This window comes from Balaenoptera acutorostrata, chromosome X (assembly GCF_949987535.1).
Source record: "Balaenoptera acutorostrata chromosome X, mBalAcu1.1, whole genome shotgun sequence".
Taxonomy (NCBI): Eukaryota; Metazoa; Chordata; class Mammalia; order Artiodactyla; family Balaenopteridae; genus Balaenoptera; species Balaenoptera acutorostrata.
Window position 1 is genome coordinate 13,233,036 of NC_080085.1, and position 23,610 is coordinate 13,256,645.

A 23,610-nucleotide genomic window follows, 5' to 3' on the forward strand; every position below is an offset into this window, starting at 1 on the left:
TTATCATTTTTGGCAACTTAAAATGCATGGAGGCGAGACAGGTCACATGCTTAATCATGAAACATAGAGCATAGACTGAAAGGGCTCCCTGGTGAGGTTTTTTTGAACTGTGCTTGTCAATACCATCCTTTGAAAATAGACTAAATTTGCATTTTTGCACTTGTAAATCCTCCTAGTGTGTGGGGTTTGCATAAATTCCCTCTTAATTAAAACACATGTTGTGCAGAATAAAAGAAAAAAATTTTTCTCCATTCCTTTTTCTACTTCCCTGTAATAGATCAAGGGATCTTTTTTATTACAGTCATCTTTGAAATTCTGGTTATTAAGTATTAGATTAGTATCTGATATTTGCTGCTACATGAAATGATTTGATTTGCCTAGGAACCCCTAAGAGGCTGCAGGTTCATTTTATACATTAAATGTCACCTTCTGTAGGAGGTCTTCATTGGCCACTCAGACTAAAGGAATGACCAACGCTGTTCTATCATCCAGTTTCTTCTTTCAGGTTGACTGAGGTGTAACTTACACAGTAAACTTTTAGTCGTGCATTTCTATGAATTTTGACAATCTTCCACAGTCATGTAACCACCACCAGCACAATCAAGATATAGAACATTCCATCAGCCCCCCCAATCCTCTCATGTCCCTCTGTAGTCTATCCTCTTCCTCCACCCAGGAGGGAATTTTTTTTCCACATCCAAACTTTCTTTAGTTTATAACCTCCATTATGCACTAAGTTGTTCTTACAGAAAATAAAGCTCCTAGAAAAAGTAAAAGAAAAAAAAGAAAGAAAGAAAATAAATCTCCTGGCAGCCACTGATCTTTTCCAAAATATATGAATGACATCATACAGTGTGTAGTTGTTTGAGTCTGGCTTCTTTCAACTCATGTTGTTGCATGTATCAGTAGTCCCTTCCTTTCTATTGCTGAGTCCATTGCATGGCTAGGCTACAGTTTGTTTATCCGTTCTTCAGTTAATAGGTATTAGGGTTGTTTTCAGTTTTGGATGATGATGAATCAAGCTGTCATAAACATTCACATACAGTTTTTGTATGGATGTATGTCTCCATTTCTCTTTGGTAAATGTCATCCACTATAATCTTTTTGAGAACTATTTTGTTCATTTGTTTGTTTACTTGCTTACTCTCTGTCTCCTACCACTAGAATATACGCTCAAAAAAAAAAAAAAGAGAGAGAGAGGCTATGACATTCATTAGCATATTCACTGACACTAGGACAGTCCCTAACCTGTAGTAGGTGCTTGATAAGTATTTATTGAACACATGAATAGATGGATACATGAAGGAAGGAATAAAAGAATGAATGAATTCTGGTAGGTTCTACTATCCGTGTTGCTGCAAATGGCAAAATTTCACTTTTTTATGGCTGAGTAGTATTCCATTGTGTGTGTGTGTGTGTGTGTGTGTGTGTATGTGTGTGTGTGTGTATATATATATATATATATATATATATATATATATATATATATATACACACACACTACATCTTCTTTATCCATCCGTTGATGGACACTTGGGTTGCTTTCATATCTTAGCAATTATAAATAATGCTGCTATGAACATTGGGGTGCATGTGTCTTTTTGAATTAGTTTTTTGGTTTTTTTGGATATATACCCAGGAATGGAATTAATAGGTCATATGGTAGTTCTATTTTTAGTTTTTTGAGAAACCTCCGTACTGTTCTCCACAGTGGGTACACCAATTTACATTCCCACCAACAGTGCAGGAGGGTTCCCTTTCCTCCATACCCTCGCCAGCATTTGTTATTTGTGTTCTTTTTGATGACAGTCCTTCTGACAGACGTGAGGTGACATCTCATTATGGTTTTGATTTGCATTTCCCTAATGCTTAAGGATGTTGAGCATCTTTTCATGTGCCTGTTGGGTGATGTTTTTCTATAGAGAAATTAGAAAGATACCTCAGTCTTCTAGCATGGTTGATTCAAAGTGACTTATTTTTAATGAGAGGTTAGAAAAGTTTCTTTCAGCTTCATAACTCATTATTGGTAATGTCATATAAGTGTTTAAGATTATTATCAAATGTTTAGGATCATCTGAGAAAGCCACTATCAAGTTTCTTTCCTATACGGGCTGTAAAATTTCACAGCATTTCAAGTTTTCTTGTGACTTGAGTAATCTTAAATACTCATTTAATTGATGACGCCCATTGACCAATTTGCCATGGATGTCTTTGCATTATGAATTTTAAGTTACCTTCGTCAATGTTGGTATTTTGTGTGTATGCATGACATGAGTGACTTCACACAAATGTATTTGCTATTTGTAACTTGGCTATAGGTTTCTGCCCTATAAACACAGACACTCTGATAACCTCAATTTTGCTGATATATTTGGGTTTTTAAAATAATTAATTAATTAATTATTTTTTTTTTTTGGCTTTGTTGGGTCTTCGATGCTGCGTGCGGGCTTTCTCCAGTTGCGGCGAGTGGGGGCTACTCTTCATTGCAGTGCACGGGCTTCTCACTGTGGTGGCTTCTCTTGTTGCGGAGCATGGGCTCTAGGTGCGTGGGCTTCAATAGTGTGGCACGCGGGCTCAGTAGTTGTGGCTTGCAGGCTCTAGAGCGCAGGCTCAGTAGTTGTGGCGCATGGGCTTAGTTGCTCCATGACATGTGGGATCTTCCCGGACCAGGGATGGAACCCATGTCTCCTGCATTGGCAGACGGATACTTAACCACTGTGCCACCAGGGAAGTCCCTATATTTGGGTTTAAATCTACCATTTTATTATTTGGTTTTTGTTGGTCACACCTGTTTCATAATCCTTTTTCCCTCCCTTCTTGCCTTCTTTTAAATTAATTAAACATTTAAATTATTCTATCCTCCCCCCACCTCCCAGCATGAATTTGTTAATTATACAAACTCAATATTCTTTTAGGGGCTACTCTAGTGTTTACAACATGTATCCTTGACTTATTAAAATTTACTATAAATTAGAACTTTCCTACTTCCCAGACAAGGGTAATAGGACACTTTAACTTCATTCTAATTTCCTCCTGCCTTTTTTTTTTTGGTTATTGTTATTCTATATTTCAACTCTATCCATATTTTAAAACCCACAAGACATTATGTTAATTGTTTTTACATACTTACATTTACTCACATATTTACCTTTAGATTTATTCCTGTATTCACCTTTTCTTGCTCTCCACTCCTTCCTGCATCTCTGTGACATCATCTGAGATTATTTCACTTCTGCCCAAAGAACGTCCTTAAGTATTTCACTTAGTGTAAGTCTAATGGGGATACATTTTATAGTTTCATTTGTCTGAAAATGTCTTTATTTAATGTAATTTGGAGAGGATATTGTCACTGGGCATAGAATTCTAGCCTGGCTGTTCTTGTCTTCCCCACTTTGAAGTTGCCATTCATTGTCCTCTGACTTCCGCTATGAAGCCAGATGTCAGTTTCATTGTAGCTCCTTTAAAATTATTGATTTTTTTTCTCTTTGACTCATTTTAAGATGTTTCTCTTTATCTTTGGTTTTCAACAGCATTACTATGTTGCACTTAGATGTGGTTTTCTTTGTATTTTTCCTGCTTGAGATTCATAGCTTTTTTTTTAAACTTGTGGCTTGATGATTTTAGCCACATTTGGAAAGTTCTCAACCATTACAACTTCAAAGATTGTTTCTGCCCCATTCTCTTTTTCCTCTCCTTCTTTATGCTGTCTACATGTAAATAGAATAACTGCAGGTTAACTTAAAGCTTTTAAAGTTTTTTCCCCTCTTGGTTGTTTTTGCTTTTATTGAGGCAGGCGATTTCATACTTTGGTCAGGCCTCTGTGACTGGGAACTATTTTAAACACAATTTCATTTCACCATTTTGCCCATACATCTCTATTACCTTTTCTGTGTTTTCCGTCCTTTTTTCTCACTGTACTTCAGTCTGGCCATTTTCAGCTCAAAAGTTCTCTCCAGCTGTGTCTAGTCTGCTTCTGAAGCTTCCGTTTAATTCTTAATTTCAGTTACTGTATATTGCAATTCTAGAATTTCCATTTGATTCTATCTTGTCACCTAATTTCTTGAATTAGTCCCGATATATTGTAAAATCCCTCTTTGGTAACTCTAATTTGTGGAACCTCTATAAGTCTGTTTCTATTATATATTTCTTCTCTTGTTTTTCGACCATTTTGTTTTCTCTCCCAGTATATGAGGCAATTTTTGTTTGACTACTTGATTTTGTATATGAAGAAGTGTAGATAATTTGGGGCTCTGGATAGTATTATCTTCCAGAAAAGATTAGCTTTTGCTTCTTGTGGGCAGGTAGGAGGTGGTGGTGTATCTGACCTTGTCAGGGATTGAACAGATGGGAGGCTGGGCTTGGTCTTTGTGAGAACTGGTCTATTTATGGTTCAGTGCTACTACTAGGATGTACCTCTTTGGGCATCTCAACTGTAAGCCTGGGGTGTTTACCCTGGCTTCTCTCCTTGGTGGGCCCTGAACTCCATTTATTATTCCCCTTCATCCTGAAACTGCTAGAAGCTCTTCTCAGCTCTCAGTTTCTCTTGGTGCTGCTTGAAATTTGGTAAATGCCTTAAGGGGAAAATGATGCTGAATAACAGCTTCATCTCTTTGCACTACCTTTCTCTCCAGGATTTTGGCCCCTCAAATCCTTACTGCCTTGGTATTTCTCTGATGTTTTCAAAGGGATTTTCTAGCTTTTCCTTTTCTGGAGAGTTGGTCAGCAACAAGCTAGGTTGCCATTATCAGAAGTGGAAAATCCTGTACCACCTCTGTTACAGACCTGATCTGCTGCCCACAAAGCTATCCACATCCCAGTTCCTCTAAAAAGGAGTCCAGAACTACCCAGTCAGACCTTTGAGATCAGCATTCAGAGCCTCAAATTAAATCAGCAATTTAGATGCAGAGAAATGAGCTCTGGCTAACCTCAAAGTGAGTAAGTCAGGAATCTCAGCTGAGGCCTGCGGCAGTGGACACTGCCAAGTATTATAGGTACATCAAAGCCTCTGGGATCTTTCAACTAGGCCAGGTCTCTTAGCCCCAATAAGCAGGAGCTAGAGCTGACATTTAGTTATGCAGTGATTGATAAAAGCTGAAATTTCGTGGGAAGGACAGCGCCAAAATATTGCTAAGATACACTTCTTTAAACTTCAGTTCTTTATTACTTTTTCTTTTTTTGTATTGTACCCAGACTAATTGGCCAGTGGTGATAGCTAAAGGTTACATAAGAAAGAAACAGGGGGAAAATGTGAAATGCGGCACATAAAGAAATTTATTTCCAGTGTGAGAAGAATTTACTGTGACAATAGATAATAGGTCCATGTGACTCACTTATTTCTATGCTGTCTACATATAAATAGAATAACTACAGGTCAACTTTAAACTTTTCAAGGTTTCTTTTTTCTCTTTGGTGGTGCTTGTTTTTATTGTCAGGCAATTTCATACCAGGGTCAGGCCTCTGTTATGAGAAATACTTTAAACATAATTTTAAAACAACATAAAATTATGTAAAAACAAAAGTACAGTAGTTTCTCCGTGAGAACATATGGGAAATGCTTATTTATTTTAACATAAATGGTGGACAAAACAGATTGTTAAGAATTTCATTATTATCTTTTCCCTCTCCACTTTAAATGATTGGAAACATCACAGAAGAGCAGAAAAATCAGAATTTGGCATCTTTTCTTTCCTAGATTGTCAACAGAGGTAAAATTGAAGGTTAAAATGATTGGCTCAGGAATACATATATATACTACAAGATGAAGATAAATGTGGTCAATATTTAGTTTTAAGCATTCTTCACTTGTGCTTTAAAAAGCCTGCAAATCCGAAGTGCTGTAGACAAATATAAGTGACTTGGGGATCCAGAGACGGAGGTTCTAGTCTTGGTTTTCAGCTAACTGGCGGTGGGAACTCTGTGGGCACCAGTTTCCTCTTCTTTAAGTTAAGGAAATGGGACTTGAGGATGCCTAAGTTTTATATTCCATAGTTATATATAAAGCAGGTTTATAATCAAACATATTCTCATATGTCTGTACCACGATGACAGTAGGGCATATACTGACCTAGCATCATCTGTTCTGAGTGTTCCACGAAGGAGAATATACATGTGTGAGTATCATTCTCTTGTTCTTTAAGGGCTTTACCTGGATGTATCTCAGTCCCTCGACCAGATTTTAAATCCTTAGTGGCCAGGGACTTTTATATCCGTAGTGCCAAGGAGAGCCTGAGATACTAAATTAGTATTTAAATGTGCTGATAAATTGACTAAGCATCCTGAGCCATGAGTGTTTAATACTGGAAAACCAGTGCCTGTAGTCTTCACTATCACAAATTAATAAGCCTAACAGGCGGTTCAGTGTGAAATGGAAGACGGTCTTTCCTCCGTCTAAAGAAGGAACCAACAGTTCCAGTATGGACAGGCAGAGAGCAACAGAAACGTGAGCTTTGGTCACACATTCAGTGCACATAGGCCAGGGACTGGGGAACTTTTTCCGTAAAGGGCCATATAGTGGATATTTTTGGGTTTTTTTTTTTTTAATTAATTAATTAATTAATTTCTGGCCGTGTTGGGTCTTTGTTTCTGTGCGAGGGCTTTCTCTAGTTGTGGCAAGCGGGGGCCACTCTTCATTGCGGTGCGCGGGCCTCTCACTATCGCGGCCTCTCTTGCTGCGGAGCACAGGCTCAGTAATTGTGGCTCACGGGCCCAGCCGCTCCGCGGCATGTGGGATCTTCCCAGACCAGGGCTCGAACCCGTGTCCCCTGCATTGGCAGGCAGACTCTCAACCACTGCGCCACCAGGGAAGCCCGATATTTTTGGTTTTGTGGGCCTTGAGGTCCCTGTTGCAACCACTCAACTCTGCCCTTATAGCGCAAAAGCAGCCATAGACATGATGTCAGCAAATGGTCATGGCTGAATTTCAGTAAAACCTTATTTATGGACACTGAAATGGGAATTTTGTGTAATTTTCACATGTTGTGAAGTATTCTTCTTCTTTTGATTTTTTTCCCCAGCCATAAAAAATGTCAAAACCACTCAGCTTGTGGGCCATATGAAAACAGGCAGAAGGCCAGGTTTGGCCAGCCGGCCTTAGGTTGCTGTCCCTGATATACAGGCGTGTACACACTTGCTGAGGCGGTCATTTAGCAGAGAGAGTTTCCTATTTAGATGGAGTGGGACCTAAGGGGATCCATGACCCCCGTCCACTTAGCCAGGACAGACTTCCTAGGGAAGATCATAAAGACAGATCATACAGCTGTGTGATGCTTTACGGTATGAGGCACCGTCACATCAGGCACATTAGCTTTTGGATCATCAAAAAATTGAGAGTCAAGCCAACGTTTTTAAGCCACGTGTCTTTTCCAGCATGCCTGGGTCCTCTGTGACACTAACAGTTGTTTAAATAAAGAAAATGAGAGTTTTAAATCCAGGTTTAGCTGGGTTCCAGCTCCCATAGGAGGGAGAATCTTTTCATTATGCGCTCATGTACACAAGTCACCTTAAAATTGTTAAAAAGGGAAATTGTGCTCAGGGAGAATCATTTCCTCAGTACCCCCAGGGATTCTTCTGGGCTTGAAATGGTTAGAGAAATAGGATGTGTTTGGGTCACAGGAGATCTCTTGGGAAAAGCCTAATAAGATGGTGTCCAGACTGATCTGGGGTAAGTGGACTTGAGAGGAGGATTTGGCTAGGAGCGTGGCAGCGGAGGAGTGGGTTATTTTGAGCATTGTGAACCCATTTCCTTACCTGCAAGTAAGACAGTACAGGCCAGACAAATGGGGTGCACAGTTCTAGATTTTTAGTTTTAATTATATATTTGTTCAATAAGCAAAATAGGCATAAAATGAACAAGACATAGACCCAACCAACCCTTAAGAAACTCGCAGTCCTGTGACCCAGGGTGCATGAGCCTTTTTAATTTCCAGGATGGAATAAGAGAAAATGTCACTGAGTGTCCATGGCTTATGCTTTTCTTGACCTCTTCTGTACCTAGTACAGGACCGTGCAAAAGTAGGTGCTGAAGATATGCTTTTGATTATTAAAAGTGCTAGTTTTTGAGGAGTGGGGATGCTTCGCTTCATTTAGACGGGATGTGTTGTGCTGGAGCTAATCCTAGGAGGGATCTGTGAAAGCAGGGGCGTTGTCCTCTAGTGACCACCAGGGCTCCTCAGAGCTAAATGGACATGGTGCCCAGAGAGGCCAGCTGGTATCTGCAGAGCGCCACCTGCTGGCTAGAGGAGTCGTGGGCAGAAATGCTTAGGCTATAGACCCTAAAAAAGATATCAAATTGTATGCTCTGGATTCTGTCCAAAAGACAAAGGAAAGTTGGAAAGAAATATATCAAAACATCACATGTAAGACTTATGGATGATTTTCTTCTTTTTTTTTTTTTTAAGAATTCTCTGTCTAAATTTCTACAATGAGCTGTTAACACTTTTAAATTAAATTTTTTAACTGAAAAAAGTTGTTCAAATGAACTAACTGCCTCTAGACCACCTTCCTTGACATTGTCTTTGCTGAATCAAAGCAAACTTTTCCAATTGGTTCTTAAGATACCCCCAAAATTTCATGGTGACAGACTTACAAACTCTTTTTCCCTCCCTCCCTCCCTCTTCCTTCTTTCCTTCCTTCCTTCCTTCCCTCCCTCTTCCTTCCTTCCTTCCTTCCTTCTGTTATGTTTTGGAGGTTCACATTTAATAGAGCACTATTTATAGTAAGGATAAATTCAAAAGCATTGAATTTTGTTGAAGAGATGTCTGAGTTTGAGCTCTGATTCTTCTAATTGTCAACTGTGTGACTTTGGGCAAATTATAAGCCTCAGTTTTCTGATCTGTAAAAAGGGATAAGGGTATTTACTTTTCATATTTCACAGGACTGTTGTAATTTTTGTAACGGTGAAATGAAATAATGTGTTGACTTCTTTATGAGATGTTAGAATTCCCAGTCAAAAAAGTGAGTGTACCATTAGCATGATTGTTGTTTCTGTTCATAAGGGAGCTAAGAGGGTGTGGTTGAAATCTCACCTGATTGATGTTCTAGTGGACAGTCACTTGAAAAGTGTTGGGAGATGTACCAGGCACACAATAAGTGCTAATAAGTTTTGGTTAAATAAAAATTAAAAAAGAAAAAGAAACTGAGACAGCCTGCTTACACAGAAACAGCTAATTATGGAAGTGGGAGTAGAACACGGGGCTCCCAGTCTCCCTCCAGTCCCTCTCTCTCCCTGTCTTGGGCTCCTTCACCACTAGCGTTACCTCCCTGACGCTGGCAGGATCAGCCTTCTGGGCCAGGAGACCTAATAAGCTACAAAGTTGGGTCACCATATCTCCACGTATAAAACCTCTCACAAAAGGTTATTTAAATATAGTGCTCTTAAATTTTTATAATTAGCCACAATGACTCATATGCCATGATGGTATTTTTGAGCTTTAATGATTCTTTTTTTTTTTTTTTTTAATTTATGGCTTGTTGGGTCTTCGTTTCTGTGCGAGGGCTTTCCCCAGTTGCAGCAAGCGGGGGCCACTCTTCATCGCGGTGCGCGGGCCTCTCACTATCGTGGCCTCTCTTGTTGCGGAGCACAGGCTCCAGACGCGCAGGCTCAGTAATTGTGGCTCACAGGCCTAGTTGCTCTGCGGCATGTGGGATCTTACCAGACCAGGGCTCGAACCCGTGTCCCCTGCATTGGCAGGCAGATTCTCAACCACTGCGCCACTGGGGAAGCCCAGAGCTTTAATGATTCTTATTTTGAAATTAAAAAAAAAGATAATGTATTTTACTGAGATAATTTAGAAACTTAGAAATCCTATTTTTATCCCCAATAATTTGAAGTATATTTAAAAACTGAAATTGTCTCATTTTCTGTGTATGTTTGATAACTTGACTGGACCAAGGGAAGAACTGACATACTGGTTGCGGTTGGTGGACCCCAGAGGTCACTTACTGACCTGGGCTTCCTGTGTTTCTCTGACCGAGGGTGATCCTGGCCAAGGGAAGGTGTGGGGCAGGCCAGAGTGCCCTGAATTAATACTGCAGGACAATTCTCGACCAAAGAGGGATGGGAGTCGGTGGGTAGACACCCCAGCCTCCTCGGCCCTTGGTGGCAAGTTCTGGAATGTGCTCCCCACAGTCTCTCAGGGGTCCCCAGCCGGCCTGTGCTCCAGTTGCCCTGTGTGGTACCCTATATTGCCTTTCATCTCCTCCCTGTGCCACTTCCCCTCTCCCTCCCCGTGCTTCCGGAGAGCCCCTTCCAAATAAACTACATGCACCTAAATCCTTGTCTCAGGGTCTGTTTGGGGGTGAATGACAATTTATATAGACAATTTATTACCCAGAGTCTATTATACCCTCCACGCTAGAGCATGGGTGATTTTTTTTTCTGTCTTTGTGATTTTTTCCCGATTCTCTGTGTATCTTCTATGCCACGCAGTAGAGTAAATGCAGGCCACGTAACTATAATTTGAGATGGGATTTATAAACGTTCTTCAAACTTTTTGGCTCATAAATTGCTGAAAAAGTCTAACAAGTTATAAATATATGTTCCTCTCTCCATAACATTTTTGAGGAATGGCCTTCGAACAACTTGTGCCAGGATGTTTGCACACCTACTGAAATTTAACTGGGTTACTGCTTTCCTTTGTCATTTTAAACATACCCTCTGGCAACTGTAATATTTCATCCTGTTTATACCCCTTCTGATGGGCTCCCTTACAGGATTAGCACCAAGCTTTGGAATTAGATCATCGTGCTGAAACCCATTTTGGGCCCAAGGGTCAATAGTTGCTCAACTCTTTCTGCCAAAGCACCATCAGATGTCCAACAGTTGCTTGTGTTTCTCTTCCCATTTTATACCTCAGCTTCTACATCCCTCAGAATGTAGGGTTCCCATTTTATACCTCAGCTTCTACATCCCTCAGAATGAGGGTTCTGAATATATGAAAGAGTCCAGACCTCACTGTCGGCCTCAGGCCACGGAGAACTTCAGGGTGTATATATGGGGGTGAAAATGCAGGAGATTAGGTATAACAGACTCAAGGAGGAAGAATAAAAATTTTGTGTCTGTCTAGAAAGATACTACTTTCCCCATGGCTGCAGCAGGCAGGGAAGAGACACTCTGATCCTTTCTTTGGTTTTCTTCCTTAGTTCCAATACCAGTAAAGGGGAGCAGAATTTGCCCCAAAATGTGCCTCATTGGCATAAGGATAATTTTTGACTTTTTTTTTTTTTTTAAGAAAATAGCGCATTTAGGAGAAGCTCTAAAAACTGAGTAGAAGTTACCCTGTTATAGGAGACATTTACATTTATAAGGGAAATCTCCATTTGTAAGGGTGTCTCCCTTTTGGTACCAGGAAAAAGAGGATGACTCTAAATCTCTAGAAACTTATCAATGTAGAAGGCATGGACTGAAATCTGTAGAATGAGCTTATACTTCTTTACTGTTCTTTGCCTGGTAACCTCCTAGGACAGCTCCCCCACCCACTTCTTTTGTCTTTAGCTGAAGATGGTATTTAAGGTGATGGCTTGGGCCTTTTCAGGGAGTTACTCAGTCTTCCTGGGTCTCTCCCATGTTGTCAAGGAGGTATACATCTTATTAAACTTCTGTTTGTTTTTCTCCTGTTAAGCTGCCTTTTATTGTACGGGGTCTTAGTCAAGAACCAAGAAGGGTAGAGGGAAAATGATTTTTCTTCCCCTACACTAGAAAGCCCAGGTTGCCTGGTCAACCACAGGACCATCATTATAGGAAGCAGTAGGGCCTGGTGGTAGAGGCTTAGGGGACAGCCTGCATGGGCTCAAATCTTGTTTCCAATGCTTAGCACTGGTGGCCGTGGAAAACTTACTTCGCCTCATTTCCCTCATCTGTAAAAGAGCAATAATATTAGTACCTGCCACGTAGAATTGTTGTTAGGATAAAAAGCAACATTTTAAACAAAATTCATAGCTTAGTTACCTGATCCATAGGAAGTCTCCAGTAAGTTTTAGCTATTATTATTGTTGTTGTTTTTAACAGAATCAATCTAATTGAAACCCAGGTACAGAATGGTCTTGTTCCTCGGCAATCTGTTACAAGAAAGAAATCCCCACATGATAGTTACAGAGTAAGCCTTTGAAGAAAGTAAATATTTAGAAGTCTAACTGCCTGCAGCCATTGCACCCCAAATGTCTCTTCCATCTGCTGGATGGAGGAATAAACAAAAATACCTTGATTGGGAAACAGAGCCTTCCTTACATAATCAGAGGTAGAACTCTACATACAGGAGGGTGATCTCATTGACTTGAATCCATACTAAAGAGCAAATGACTCATACACACTCCCTTCCTCAAAGCAGGGAGACAGCGGGCTCTTACAGGGGGAGAACACAATGGAGGGGAAATTTTGATTCACAAAGATGTAACTTCAGGATTTTACTCAGAGGTGGTCCTGTGTGGATCCACGATCTGTATCTGGATCTCTCTGAAGAAAATAAGAAAAAGAAAAATTATGAGTACACTTTGTAACGTGGATCTTGATCCTCTGTCTTGGTCTGAGTTTTAAGCTCCCCTCTTCCGGAGACAAGAAGGTCTTCACTGCAGACCCTTAGAAAACTCCCTCAAACCTTAGCTAAATTTTCTAGAAAGTGTGTTCTGGGACAATGGACCCCAAAGTGGAGTTCACTTCTACTTATTTTGATTTTTATTTAAAAATAAGGATGAATTAAAAGTTAATACTGTGTAGTATCCAAATTGAGGCTCACCCTGTCACTGAGTCCACGTCAGAGGATCCCTTGTCATGTGCAGCTCAGGCAGCAGGAGTGGGGTTCCCGCCATGTACAAGTCTCAACAATGACCTTACTCTTCCCCGCACTTTCAGCTAATGGAGAGGCATTACAGACTGACATCTGCTTGTGCATGATCTAGTTTTAATTAACCTCCCTAAATGAACATTAGCTTAAAAATATTCCTGCCAAAACCAAACAGAGCAAAACAAAACCCCACAGATTGTAGATGATACTAAAATTGCAACTCCAAGAGAACAATATGAACATAACAGAGAAGACACTTCCCTCATTCCTGATAGAGGTGCTAATCAGATATGACACATTCAATCCCATTGAAATTATAATTATAATAAAGTTTTTCCGATGACAACAGCATTTACTGTTAATAAAATATATACCACATTATTTTAAGATTATTATTTTACTACTTGCTCATCTTTTAAAAATTCTATATTTTAGAGTAAGTTTTCTCCCCAACCTGTTTATGAACTCTTGTATAATACCCACCCACATTCCACAATGAACATTTCCTAGATTTTGTTCTTGCTCTCTTTGTAGCATATATATATGTAAAGTATATAATAATTATATATCTCTCTAGTATATATATTTGTTTGTTTGTTTTGTTTCTTTTTGCTGAACTCTGGAAAGTAAGGTACAAACATCCTGACCTTTCACTTCTAAGTGTGTTTGTGTATTTCCTAAGAATAAGGACACTCTTCTACATAACCCCAATGCTGTTATCATACCCAATGAAATTAACAATAATTCCTTAATACCAAGTAATATGTAATCCATGATCAAATTTCCTCCATTGTCCCCAAAATGTCTTTTATAGCTTTTTTTGCCCCCTAAATCCAGGACCAAATCAAGGCACATGCATTGCATTTGGTTATCATATCTCTTTTTTTCCGGTTTTATTATGATATAATTGACACATAACATTGTATAAGTTTAAGGTGTATAACATAATATTTTGACATATGACATATTGTGAAAAAGATTACTTGTTATATCTCTTTAATCTCCTTTAAGGTAGAATAGTAGCTCCCCTACATTCTTCTAAAACAATGATGTTGACTGTTTTGATGAATCCAAGCCAGTTATCTTGTAGAATGTGCCAGAAGTGGATTTGTCTGATTGTTTCTTCATAGTAGATTCAGGTTAAAAATTGGAAACAAGAACACTGCGTAGGCAATGTTATGTCCTTCCCATTGCATTGCATAGGAGGCACAGCATTGCAGATTGTCCTGCTATCAGTGATGCTAAGTTTGATCAGGGCCACATTATGAATTTCCTGGGCCCTTTGCACTTTTACCTTTATGGGATCCTTTCTCCATAAAACATATAAAAAATTATATTTTATAGTTGTATTGGCACAAAGATAAATATAATCCAAGGTGGATTACGTTCATTTTTTTCCTGATTTTAAAAGAAATTAAAACATTTTCCTCAGCCTCTAAAGGTATCATGGGCCCCAGACCCGTGCCTGCCTAATGGAGAAGTTCGCCCTGGGTTTGACCACTTGATTAGAGGGGTGACCTCTGGACCTCCCCAACATAAAGGTGCATTTTCCCTTTGTAATTAAATAGTAATCTGTGGGGAAACTCTTTGAGACTATGTGTATATCTTGTTCCCCTAAAACCTCTCCCTCAGTGGTTTTATTATTTTTGCTTGAATCAGTTATTACATTGAAGGTTGCAGGAATTATGTCCTGTTCAGGGATGAGAATACTGAGGTGCAAGGAGTCTGTGATTTGTCCAAGATCATAAAGCTAGTGGGTAGAATCACCATTAGGAACTAGGTCTCTCTGCTTCCAAATTCACATTAGAGTCCCGACGAAACTGGAGTATATTAAGGAGTGAAAAAGAGCATTGGAGTTATTTGGCCCAGAGGGAAGAACAGAAAAGGATGACTGTAATCTGTTACATAACTAAAGATAACGGTTGGATGGGCACCAAGGACCAGCAAACTCTCCATTTGCAGCATGATAGCTCAAAGGAGATAAGACTCCATTGCTCTGGACTATAGTCATTTTACAAACCAGCTAATAATTGCCTCACATTTCATCAGAAACGTTCTTGGTGTTATTCTCAGGAGAAAATAAAGCCAATGTTTAATAGTCTTGTCAAATCTTATTAGGTATTAGGATTCTAATTTAAATGCCGACAATGTGTCAATTACCCTAGAGAACATTTAGTTCATTTCGTTTTCTCTTCACCTCAGTCCTCTCCAGGTAGCGTGCATTAGGATTGTAATGGAGGTTTTAAAATATTGTTGTTCAACAATTCCTACAGACTTCGGTAGGTAATTATGAACAAATAAGGGCTGAAATGCTGGATCCTTAAAACTAAACAAACTGCCCGTGTTTGAATAAAAGACATACCTTTCTGTGGGCAAAGGTTTCCAACCCTGGGTGTGGAAGCCAGCTACTTCTACTTGCCAAGAATCCCTTTGACATGTTAATCTTGCACAGAGAATGTTTTTGACCTTTCCGGTGTTTGCATAAGAAAAATGAAGCAGGGATGTTTTCAGAAGTGGGAAGCAATTGTCTTTGGCCCCATATTGTCAGAGGAGTGAATTGGTCAGTCTGTGGAAGAATGACTCTTACTAGGTGTGCGAAAGTGAATCTGCTGTCACTTTCTTATGAGAAGTTGAAAATAAAAGACACATCTGCAAGTCACATATTATTATTATTTTTTTTTAAACTTTCTTACAACACTTCTTAATTTTATTTATTTATTTATTTTTGCTGTGTTGGGTCTTCGTTTCTGTGCGAGGGCTTTCTCTAGTTGCGGCAAGCGGGGGCCTCTCTTCATCGCAGTGCGCGGGCCTCTCACTATCGCGGCCTCTCTTGCTGCGGAGCACAGGCTCCAGACGCGCAGGCTCAGTAATTGTGGCCCACGGGCCCAGCTGCTCCGCGGCATGTGGGATCTTCCCAGACCAGGGCTCGAACCCGTGTCCCCTGCATTGGCAGGCAGATTCTCAACCACTGTGCCACCAGGGAAGCCCCCAAGTCACATATTATTAATCTTAATTGATTAGCAAGTATTTGCTGAGCCTCTACTTTGAAATAAGTGGTAAGCGGAACAGGGGACCTGGTGCATTTTCAGTAATACAGAAAGAAGAGAAGAGGAGAAGATATAAGCTTCTGACCTCAGGAACTTATGAGAAAGTCAGGTAGAAAAGACATGTCCATGGAAAGCTAGCAAGCAATTCAAGGTAGTGCAGAGTAAGCGTAACACGAGAAGAGTAAAATTAGACAGGTTGGGAGAAGGAATGGGAATTATCGAGGCCTAGATTGATCAGCAAAAGCTTCAAGATGATACTTATAAGCTGGAATTTGGAAGGACAGGCTTCAGATGAATGGAGACTTCTGGAATCAGGCATGAAGAAAAGGTGGAAGCAAGAAAGTGATGGCGAATTTAAGAATAGGACATAGACTAGTCTCTCTCTTGAGTACAATCGAAAGTTGACAGCTCTTTCTTTCAAAGGACCGCGATGGGGGGATAATCTATGCGAAATGATCCTGGATATAAAATCTGATGATGGCTTTAAATGACCACCATGTCTAATTGTTCTAAATAAGGCTCTTTTGTTGACAAAGAATGGTTGCCACTTAAACTAACTCAAGTGAAAAGGGAACGGGAGAATTGTAAGATTATAACAGAACACCTCTTGGACATTCAAAAGTAGTTTGTGGGCCAGGAACCGAGGACCCTCTGTATGACTTAGAGCCACATCATCTCAGCTTCTTCTGCTTTTATATCTGCCTCATTCTCTTTGTCTCACTCTACCTACTTTGCTTATTCATCTTGCACTGATCCCTTCCTCGACATCATAATATTTTATTTCCAGCATCTATGATTGACTAACTACATCCTCTCAATTTTTCAGTTTAAATGCTTAAGAGAAAGAGAGACTCTTTGGTAGTTGGCCAGGCAGTTTATTGGCTGGTTTCGATTATTGAGTATCCATCCTAGTCCAACCAGTCATCACTCTTAAACGAGAACCGCCCAGTGGGGTCTCCTTTCATTGGGAGCTCCAGGCAGAGCAGCCCAAACCAGAAGATATAGACTGCTATGTTACAAGCTCTATAGAACCATTAGACTTCCAGGGAACAGTTGGTATGTTCCGTACACATTTGGGAAATGGCTGGTCTATTTTTCTATCTCTAGGAAGGATTTGCCCAAAGCTTTCTTCTGAAAGAGCTGTACTATCCTGAAAAGAGCTGGTCCTAAATTGAATATTGACTTCACCACCTCTGAAACCATCTGAGCTTCAATTTGTTGCCTGTAGAGTGGGGATAATAGCACCTACCTGTTGGAGTTGTCTGGAACATAAATGAAATCATGTCGATGCTATTCTCTGCTTGGCACAAGGCAAGAGTTTAGTAAATGGGATTTCTGTAATTTCTTTGATATTTTATGAATATTCCGTAATAGAAAACTGTTTGCAATGCATTTTTACTTATTTTTTAATTGTACAAATGATATATGAATATATCTGAATATTTTAAAGCAAACCCTAGACATTATATTATTTCACTGATAAATATTTTAGGGTGTGTTTTTGGTTTTTTGGGGTTTTTTTGACTGCGTTGGGTCTTCGTTGCGGTGCGCGGGCTTCTCATTGCAGTGGCTTCTCTTACTGCGGAGCACGGGCTCTAGGCGCGCGGGCTTCAGTAGTTGTGGCTCATGGGCTCTAGAGCACAGGCTCAGTAGTTGTGGCACATGGGCTTAGTTGCTCTGCAACATGTGGGATCTTCCCGGACCAGAGCTCAAACCCGTGTCCCCTGCGTTGGCAGGCGGATTCTTAACCACTGTGCCACCAGGGAAGTCCTAGGGTGTGTTTTTAATAAAGTTTTTTAAAAAGCACAGAACCACAATACCACTATTATACCTAATACATTAAAAATAATTCCTTGATGTCACCAGTACTAAATCTATATTTGATTTTCTTCAGTAGTCTCAAAAATATCTTTTATGGTTGTTTGGTTTGGATCAAAATCCAAAAAGAGTCTACATATTGCACTACTGATATCAGTCAGTCTATAAACCATTTTCTCTGCTCTTTTATGCCATATATTTGTTGAAAAAATGGGGTCTTTATTCCTGTAGAATTTTCCATTCAGGATTTGACTGACTGCATCATCTAGCAGGTTCTTCTATCCCCACATTTCTTGAAAACTGGTACATAGATCTAGAGGCTTATTTAGATTTAGATTCAAATTATTTCTCTGGCAAAACTATAAAAGAAATATTTTATACTATCTTTTATGTTTTAAAAGTTGTGAATTTGAAATAGTGGCTCAATAGTTCCCATGGCATTTTGCACTCAGGAATACAAGACTCCCAAGAGAGAAGGAGGTAAGCCATTCGCTCTGGTTTCTGCTTCATGCCTGAGGGAATCACCTTCCCTTGGAGAGTTAATGGTACTTGTGACTGCTATCTGCCAGAAAATGCAGATGGAAGTCATAACTACCAGTTTATCTCTAATTGATTTATCAGAGATATCTTTAGTCATATACATCTTTGGCTGAGGATATTCACATATCTTTCATTAAAAATATCAATTCCTTGCCTACATTCTAAACTAGGAATTAAAATGTTTGAAATGACTAGTGACTAGAGAAAGCACCACAGGACAGTAGAACCTCCTTTGAAATTTTTTTTTTTAATAAGTGTTTTTTTTGTTTGTTTTTTGTTTTGTTTGTTTTTTTCGCCGTGCCGTGTGGCAAGTGGGATCTTAGTTCCCAGACCAGGGATCGAACCCGCCCCCCTCCCCTGCATTGGAAGCGCGGAGTCTTAATCACTGGACAGCCAGGGAAGTCCCTGTAATTGTTTTAAATGCACTAATACAAATTATGGACGGAAAAGCAAACCCGGGTACACAGAAGCAGGACTACAGTGTTGTTCTGGAGTGTTGGGGATATCTGATAAATAGTCACCTTTTCTCCCCTACCTGAAGTGGGAACAGAGAACTAGATATAGAAATAAGACAGATGACAATAAAAATAATTACTTCTATATCTCATAAAGCTGTTTGGAGAATGTGACCTAGGTGCCCAGCAATAATGAACTTGCAGACACTCTGATCGCCTATATTAGATATGCTACTCCCCTTGTCAGGGACACTTAGATAAGCACAGGCCTCTCTGAGCCCAAAGCACATGCCAGGTTCTTTTTCCCAAACTCACCACTCAAAACTCACTCCCGGGCTTCCCTGGTGGCGCAGTGGTTGAGAATCTGCCTGCTAATGCAGGGGACACGGGTTCGAGCCCTGGTCTGGGAAGATCCCACATGCCGCGGAGCAACTAGGCCCGTGAGCCACAACTACTGAGCCTGCGCGTCTGGAGCCTGTGCTCCGCAGCAAGAGAGGCCGCGATAGTGAGAGGCCCGCGCGCCGCGATGAAGAGTGGCCCCCGCTCGCCGCAACTAGAGAAAGCCCTCGCACAGAAACGAAGACCCAACACCACCAAAAATAAATAAATAAATAAATAAAATTTAAAAAAAAAACAAAAAAACTCACTCCCCCTTCCCTGGAGGGACGCAGAAAGTGAGTGAGGAGTCAGGGTGCAGCCAAGAGTGGTAACTCAATGGAGGTTTAATCAACATGGAAATAAGTGGAAATAACTGTTCCTCTCTCACTGAAGTCCACGATATAAAGGAGTATCAGAGGCAGAACCCAGTGTCAGCACGGCGTTTTCAACAATGAACACCCTCACATTTCGGTGGTCCCAATTCATATCACCTTCTGCACTATAGCAGCTCATGTGCAGCAGAACAAATGTTTGTGCAGTGTGTGTAAATCGCAGTGCTGGCAGATAGCAAGATAGAAAAAGACCCAGTCTTTGCCCACCAAAGGCTCATCCTCTAGTGGGTTCTCAACAGGTGGACCCAAAATAGGTGTGTGGCCCACTGTGCTAGGCGTTGCATGGGGAGTTGTAGCAGGCATGGAGATGCTCTGCTCAGACCTCCCTTGAAGAAGAGACTCGCTGTCCAGCTCTCAGCTCCTTCTGGGTCCACTTCACCTTTCAAGCTATGGTCATGCTCTTCTTGGGCAGTTCCTGCCTAGTGACAGAACCAGGTAGCAACTGAGGTCACCTTCTTTTTGGGTGGCCCCAGCCAGTGACCAAGCCAGGTGGTGATACAAGGGCTTGGCCATTTCCACCGAGACAGGACCCCTTCATTGGGCAATCTTTGCTCCTGAGCTTCCCATTGGGCTGGTGTAGGGCGACCAGCTGTCACGGTCACTGGGACTGAGAAGTTTCCCAGGGCATAGGACTTTCAGTGCTAAAACTGGGAAATGCCCAGGCAAACTAGGATGGTTGGTCACCTTGGCTGGTGTAGACCTTGTCAGACCTGCATCAGGGTCTGCCAGCTCCCTCTGCCCAGTCCTGCCTCCTTCCCTTTCCCCACGGGTGTTCATCAACAATAAACTCTGTGTCCTCCTGACTTCATCTCAATGTCTCATTCCCAGAGCACTCGACCCACGACAGGGGCACATGTAGCACAGAAACCAGGAAGGACCTAAATACTGCAAGAGAAGATGAGGCTGAAAGAGTAGGAGGGCGGGGGAAAGATTAATTTGATAATTACAGGGATGCTTCTGTGTATGACTTTTTCAGCGAACTATTTGTTCTGCAACCTTTGAAAAAGAAAAGAGGCGTATGTAAATACTCAGTGACTAAAGGTTTCCTAAACTGCATTTGAATACTCAAAATGAAGGCTTTGCCAAAAAAAAAAAAAAAGCCAACCTTCTTGTTCCGGCGTCCTTTGTTAAACATGCTTTGTTATTCATTTCTGTGATTTAAGAAGAAAAATAAATGGAGCTTCAGCTTTTCTGAGAAGTATTCTTAAAATCAAGAAAGAATGTGGGCAGAATATTACTGCTGGGGGAAGGGAGCAGCATCCTTCAGGGCCAGGACTAGGATGAGGTGAGCCAGGTACTTGGGGTGCAACATTTAAGGAGGCGCTCACTGTGAGTTCAGAGTCGGCACTTGCATGAACCTGACAGTCAACACCTCCTTAAGTATTGCACCTCAGGGCCCTCACTGGCCTCACCCTAGTCCCGGCCCATGCATCCATAATAGTATTAGACAACTTCCCTCTTCCCTGCCCCAGGTACAAAGCCATCGTCCGGCCAATGGATATCCAGGGCTCTCATGCCCTGATGAAGATCTGCCTCAAAGCTGCACTGATCTGGATCATCTCCATGTTTCTGGCCATCCCAGAGGCTGTGTTTTCTGACCTACATCCCTTCCACGAGGAAAGCACCAACCAGACCTTCATTAGCTGTGCCCCGTACCCACACTCTAATGAGCTGCACCCCAAAATCCACTCCATGGCTTCCTTCCTGGTCTTCTACATCATCCCGCTGTCGATCATCTCTGTTTACTACTACTTCATTGCCAAAAATCTGATCCAGAGTGCATACAACCTACCCGTGGAAGGGAATATACACGTCAAGAAGCAGGTGGGTGCTTAGGAGTGATTCATTTCCTCCTTGGGGATTTGATTCCTTGCGTTTCTTTAGGACTCCACTGACAAGTTCAGTATTTGGGTGGTCATGTTGCCTGATTCTGCAGTAGAAGAGGTGAGTGATCTGTGGCCAGGTGGTAAACAGGAACTCCTAGCTTCAGAAGACTAGGCATGCAGGTGTTCTTTAAGAATCTTGTTCTCTTATTAAAGAGACCTAGGCTAGTGAGGTGTTGAGAACCTGAAAGCTTTGGAGTATGGGTTTCTTTTTGAGAAAAATCTGGAAAATGTGTTGTTGTTTTTTAAAAAATAAAATGTTGAGGCTCATAGGGATGTGACTTCTTTAAGCTCCAGTCACATTGTTTGGGTAGGAAGACGGTTACCACATGTGATAAAGCAGAAAGGGCAGGAAAACGAGGCTGGTTGAAGAAAAAGCAGTAGTTTGATTAAGATGGGTTCACATTGATTTGAGTTCAAATCCAGGCTTCCTGACTTACTTACCCTCTCTGAGAGTCAGTTTTCTATCCATGATGAGGGTAATAACCCATATATTGTAAGGCTGTTGGAGGATTACAAGAGAGACACATGTACCCCCAGATGGCCCAGAGTGCAGGATGCCCTCCTTAAGCGTTAGGCTCCCTTCCCCAATCCCCCTGTCACCCCCATAATTTCATCCTGTGGTATAAATGGTAGAAACCAGGGGCTCTAGCTTTGTCGTCTTCATCAGTTTTTGTCTTCTAGTCCAAATGTAGATCGTGTGGTATTTATGATGGAAAAGCAGAAAGACTCTCCCTCCATTTAAAATGTGTAGGTGACTCAGTTGGAGGCTTCACCCTCTAAAATTCTTTTTTTCCCTCATCAATTATGGGGGGAAAATGGCAGTTCTCAGTGAAACTGTCTCCCTGCTTGAAAGACCTCTCAATGGTGAACATCCAGTGTACCCCAGATTCTTTAAAGAGAACAATGTTTTCCCCTTGCCGTAGCAGAGGGAGTTGGGAAAAAAAGGAGATGCTCAGCCCGCTTTTGTCTGAGACCCTTCCTATGTTATATAGGCCAGAAAAAACTTGAGAGTAAAAAAAATAATAATAGGCAGTTATCTTGGTTTGGCGAATGAGGAAGAACAAAGCTGGCTGCTTTTTTAAGCATCAGAGGGAAGAAGAAATTATTAACTGTGGAGCCAAGAAAGACATGAAGTCATATGGCTGATAACTGCACCAATGGCCTCCTGAGGACAAAGAGGGCACTTACTAGAATTTCACCGTGCAGTCCACTCAAGCATGTAATCAACTTTGTTTAAAGAGCTGCTCTCAGAGGCACATTCGAACTATTGAACTTGTTTTCTGTGGCCTTGTGAGCCCGTCCATTTCCCTAATTCATTTTCCCCATCTTCTGCTCTGCCCACCTCTTTGTCTCTGTGTCACTCTCTCCTCAGATCGAATCCCGGAAGCGCCTGGCCAAGACAGTGCTAGTGTTTGTGGGCCTCTTCGCCTTCTGCTGGCTCCCCAACCACGTCATCTACCTGTACCGCTCCTACCACTACTCCGAGGTGGACACCTCCATGCTCCACTTCGTCACCAGCATCTGCGCCCGCCTCCTGGCCTTCACCAACTCCTGCGTGAACCCCTTTGCCCTCTACCTGCTGAGCAAGAGTTTCAGGAAACAGTTCAACACCCAGCTCCTCTGTTGCCGGCCCAGCCTGATGACCCGGTCTCACAGCACCGGCAGAAGCACCACCTGCATGACCTCCTTCAAGAGCACCACCCCCTCCGCGGCCACCTTCAGCCTCATCAACGGAAACATCTGTCACGAGGGGTACGTCTAGACTGACCCTTGACCCTGCCCCCCTAGGGACTCCTGGTTTTGCTTTATGGCTGGTAAGGAACCCTCGCCTCTGTTGTTGTCTCTGTACCCTCCGAAGACCCTTTGGCAGGCTCATGAGTGATGTGGGTGGGTTGGGGAGAGGCCCAAATGGGTCACCATTATGTTTGAAAGGCCCATCAAGGCCTGTGTTTTCCATTTCAACTTGTGAATGCTGCTTCTGACGCAGAGCAAACTTTCCCTTTTTTAGAAAAGGGAACAAATAGGAAACCATTATTTTAAGCATTAAACCCTGACATACAGATGTGCGCAACTAAGTCATAGAAACTATATGAACAACCAGATTTATATAGCAGAGAAATTGTACACTGAATGTCCACTTTGTGAAAGACTTCACCTTGTCATTTCTTTAAGCAGAAGTTAGTGCTTTAAGAATACGATTTGAGTCGTTTTTCAGGAATACTTATAATCACAAACCAAGGAACTTTTTTTTACACTTGTAATATGAAAAGTCAACCCTAGGCGAGTCCCATGTATAAGGGACAGTCCCCAAGCTGATA

General features: G+C 41.4%; 1 protein-coding gene across 1 annotated transcript in view; it reads left to right on the forward strand.

Annotated features, from left to right (window-relative positions):
• GRPR (gastrin releasing peptide receptor) overlaps positions 1-23,237 on the forward strand; it is a 31,552-nt gene extending 8,315 nt beyond the window's left edge. The window contains exons 2-3 of the mRNA XM_007173061.3: positions 20,879-21,230; positions 22,665-23,237. Coding sequence (XP_007173123.1) covers positions 20,879-21,230; positions 22,665-23,054 — 742 coding nt within the window. The 3' untranslated portion in view covers positions 23,055-23,237. The remainder of the gene's footprint in view (positions 1-20,878; positions 21,231-22,664) is intronic.
• Positions 23,238-23,610: the final 373 nt, after the last annotated feature.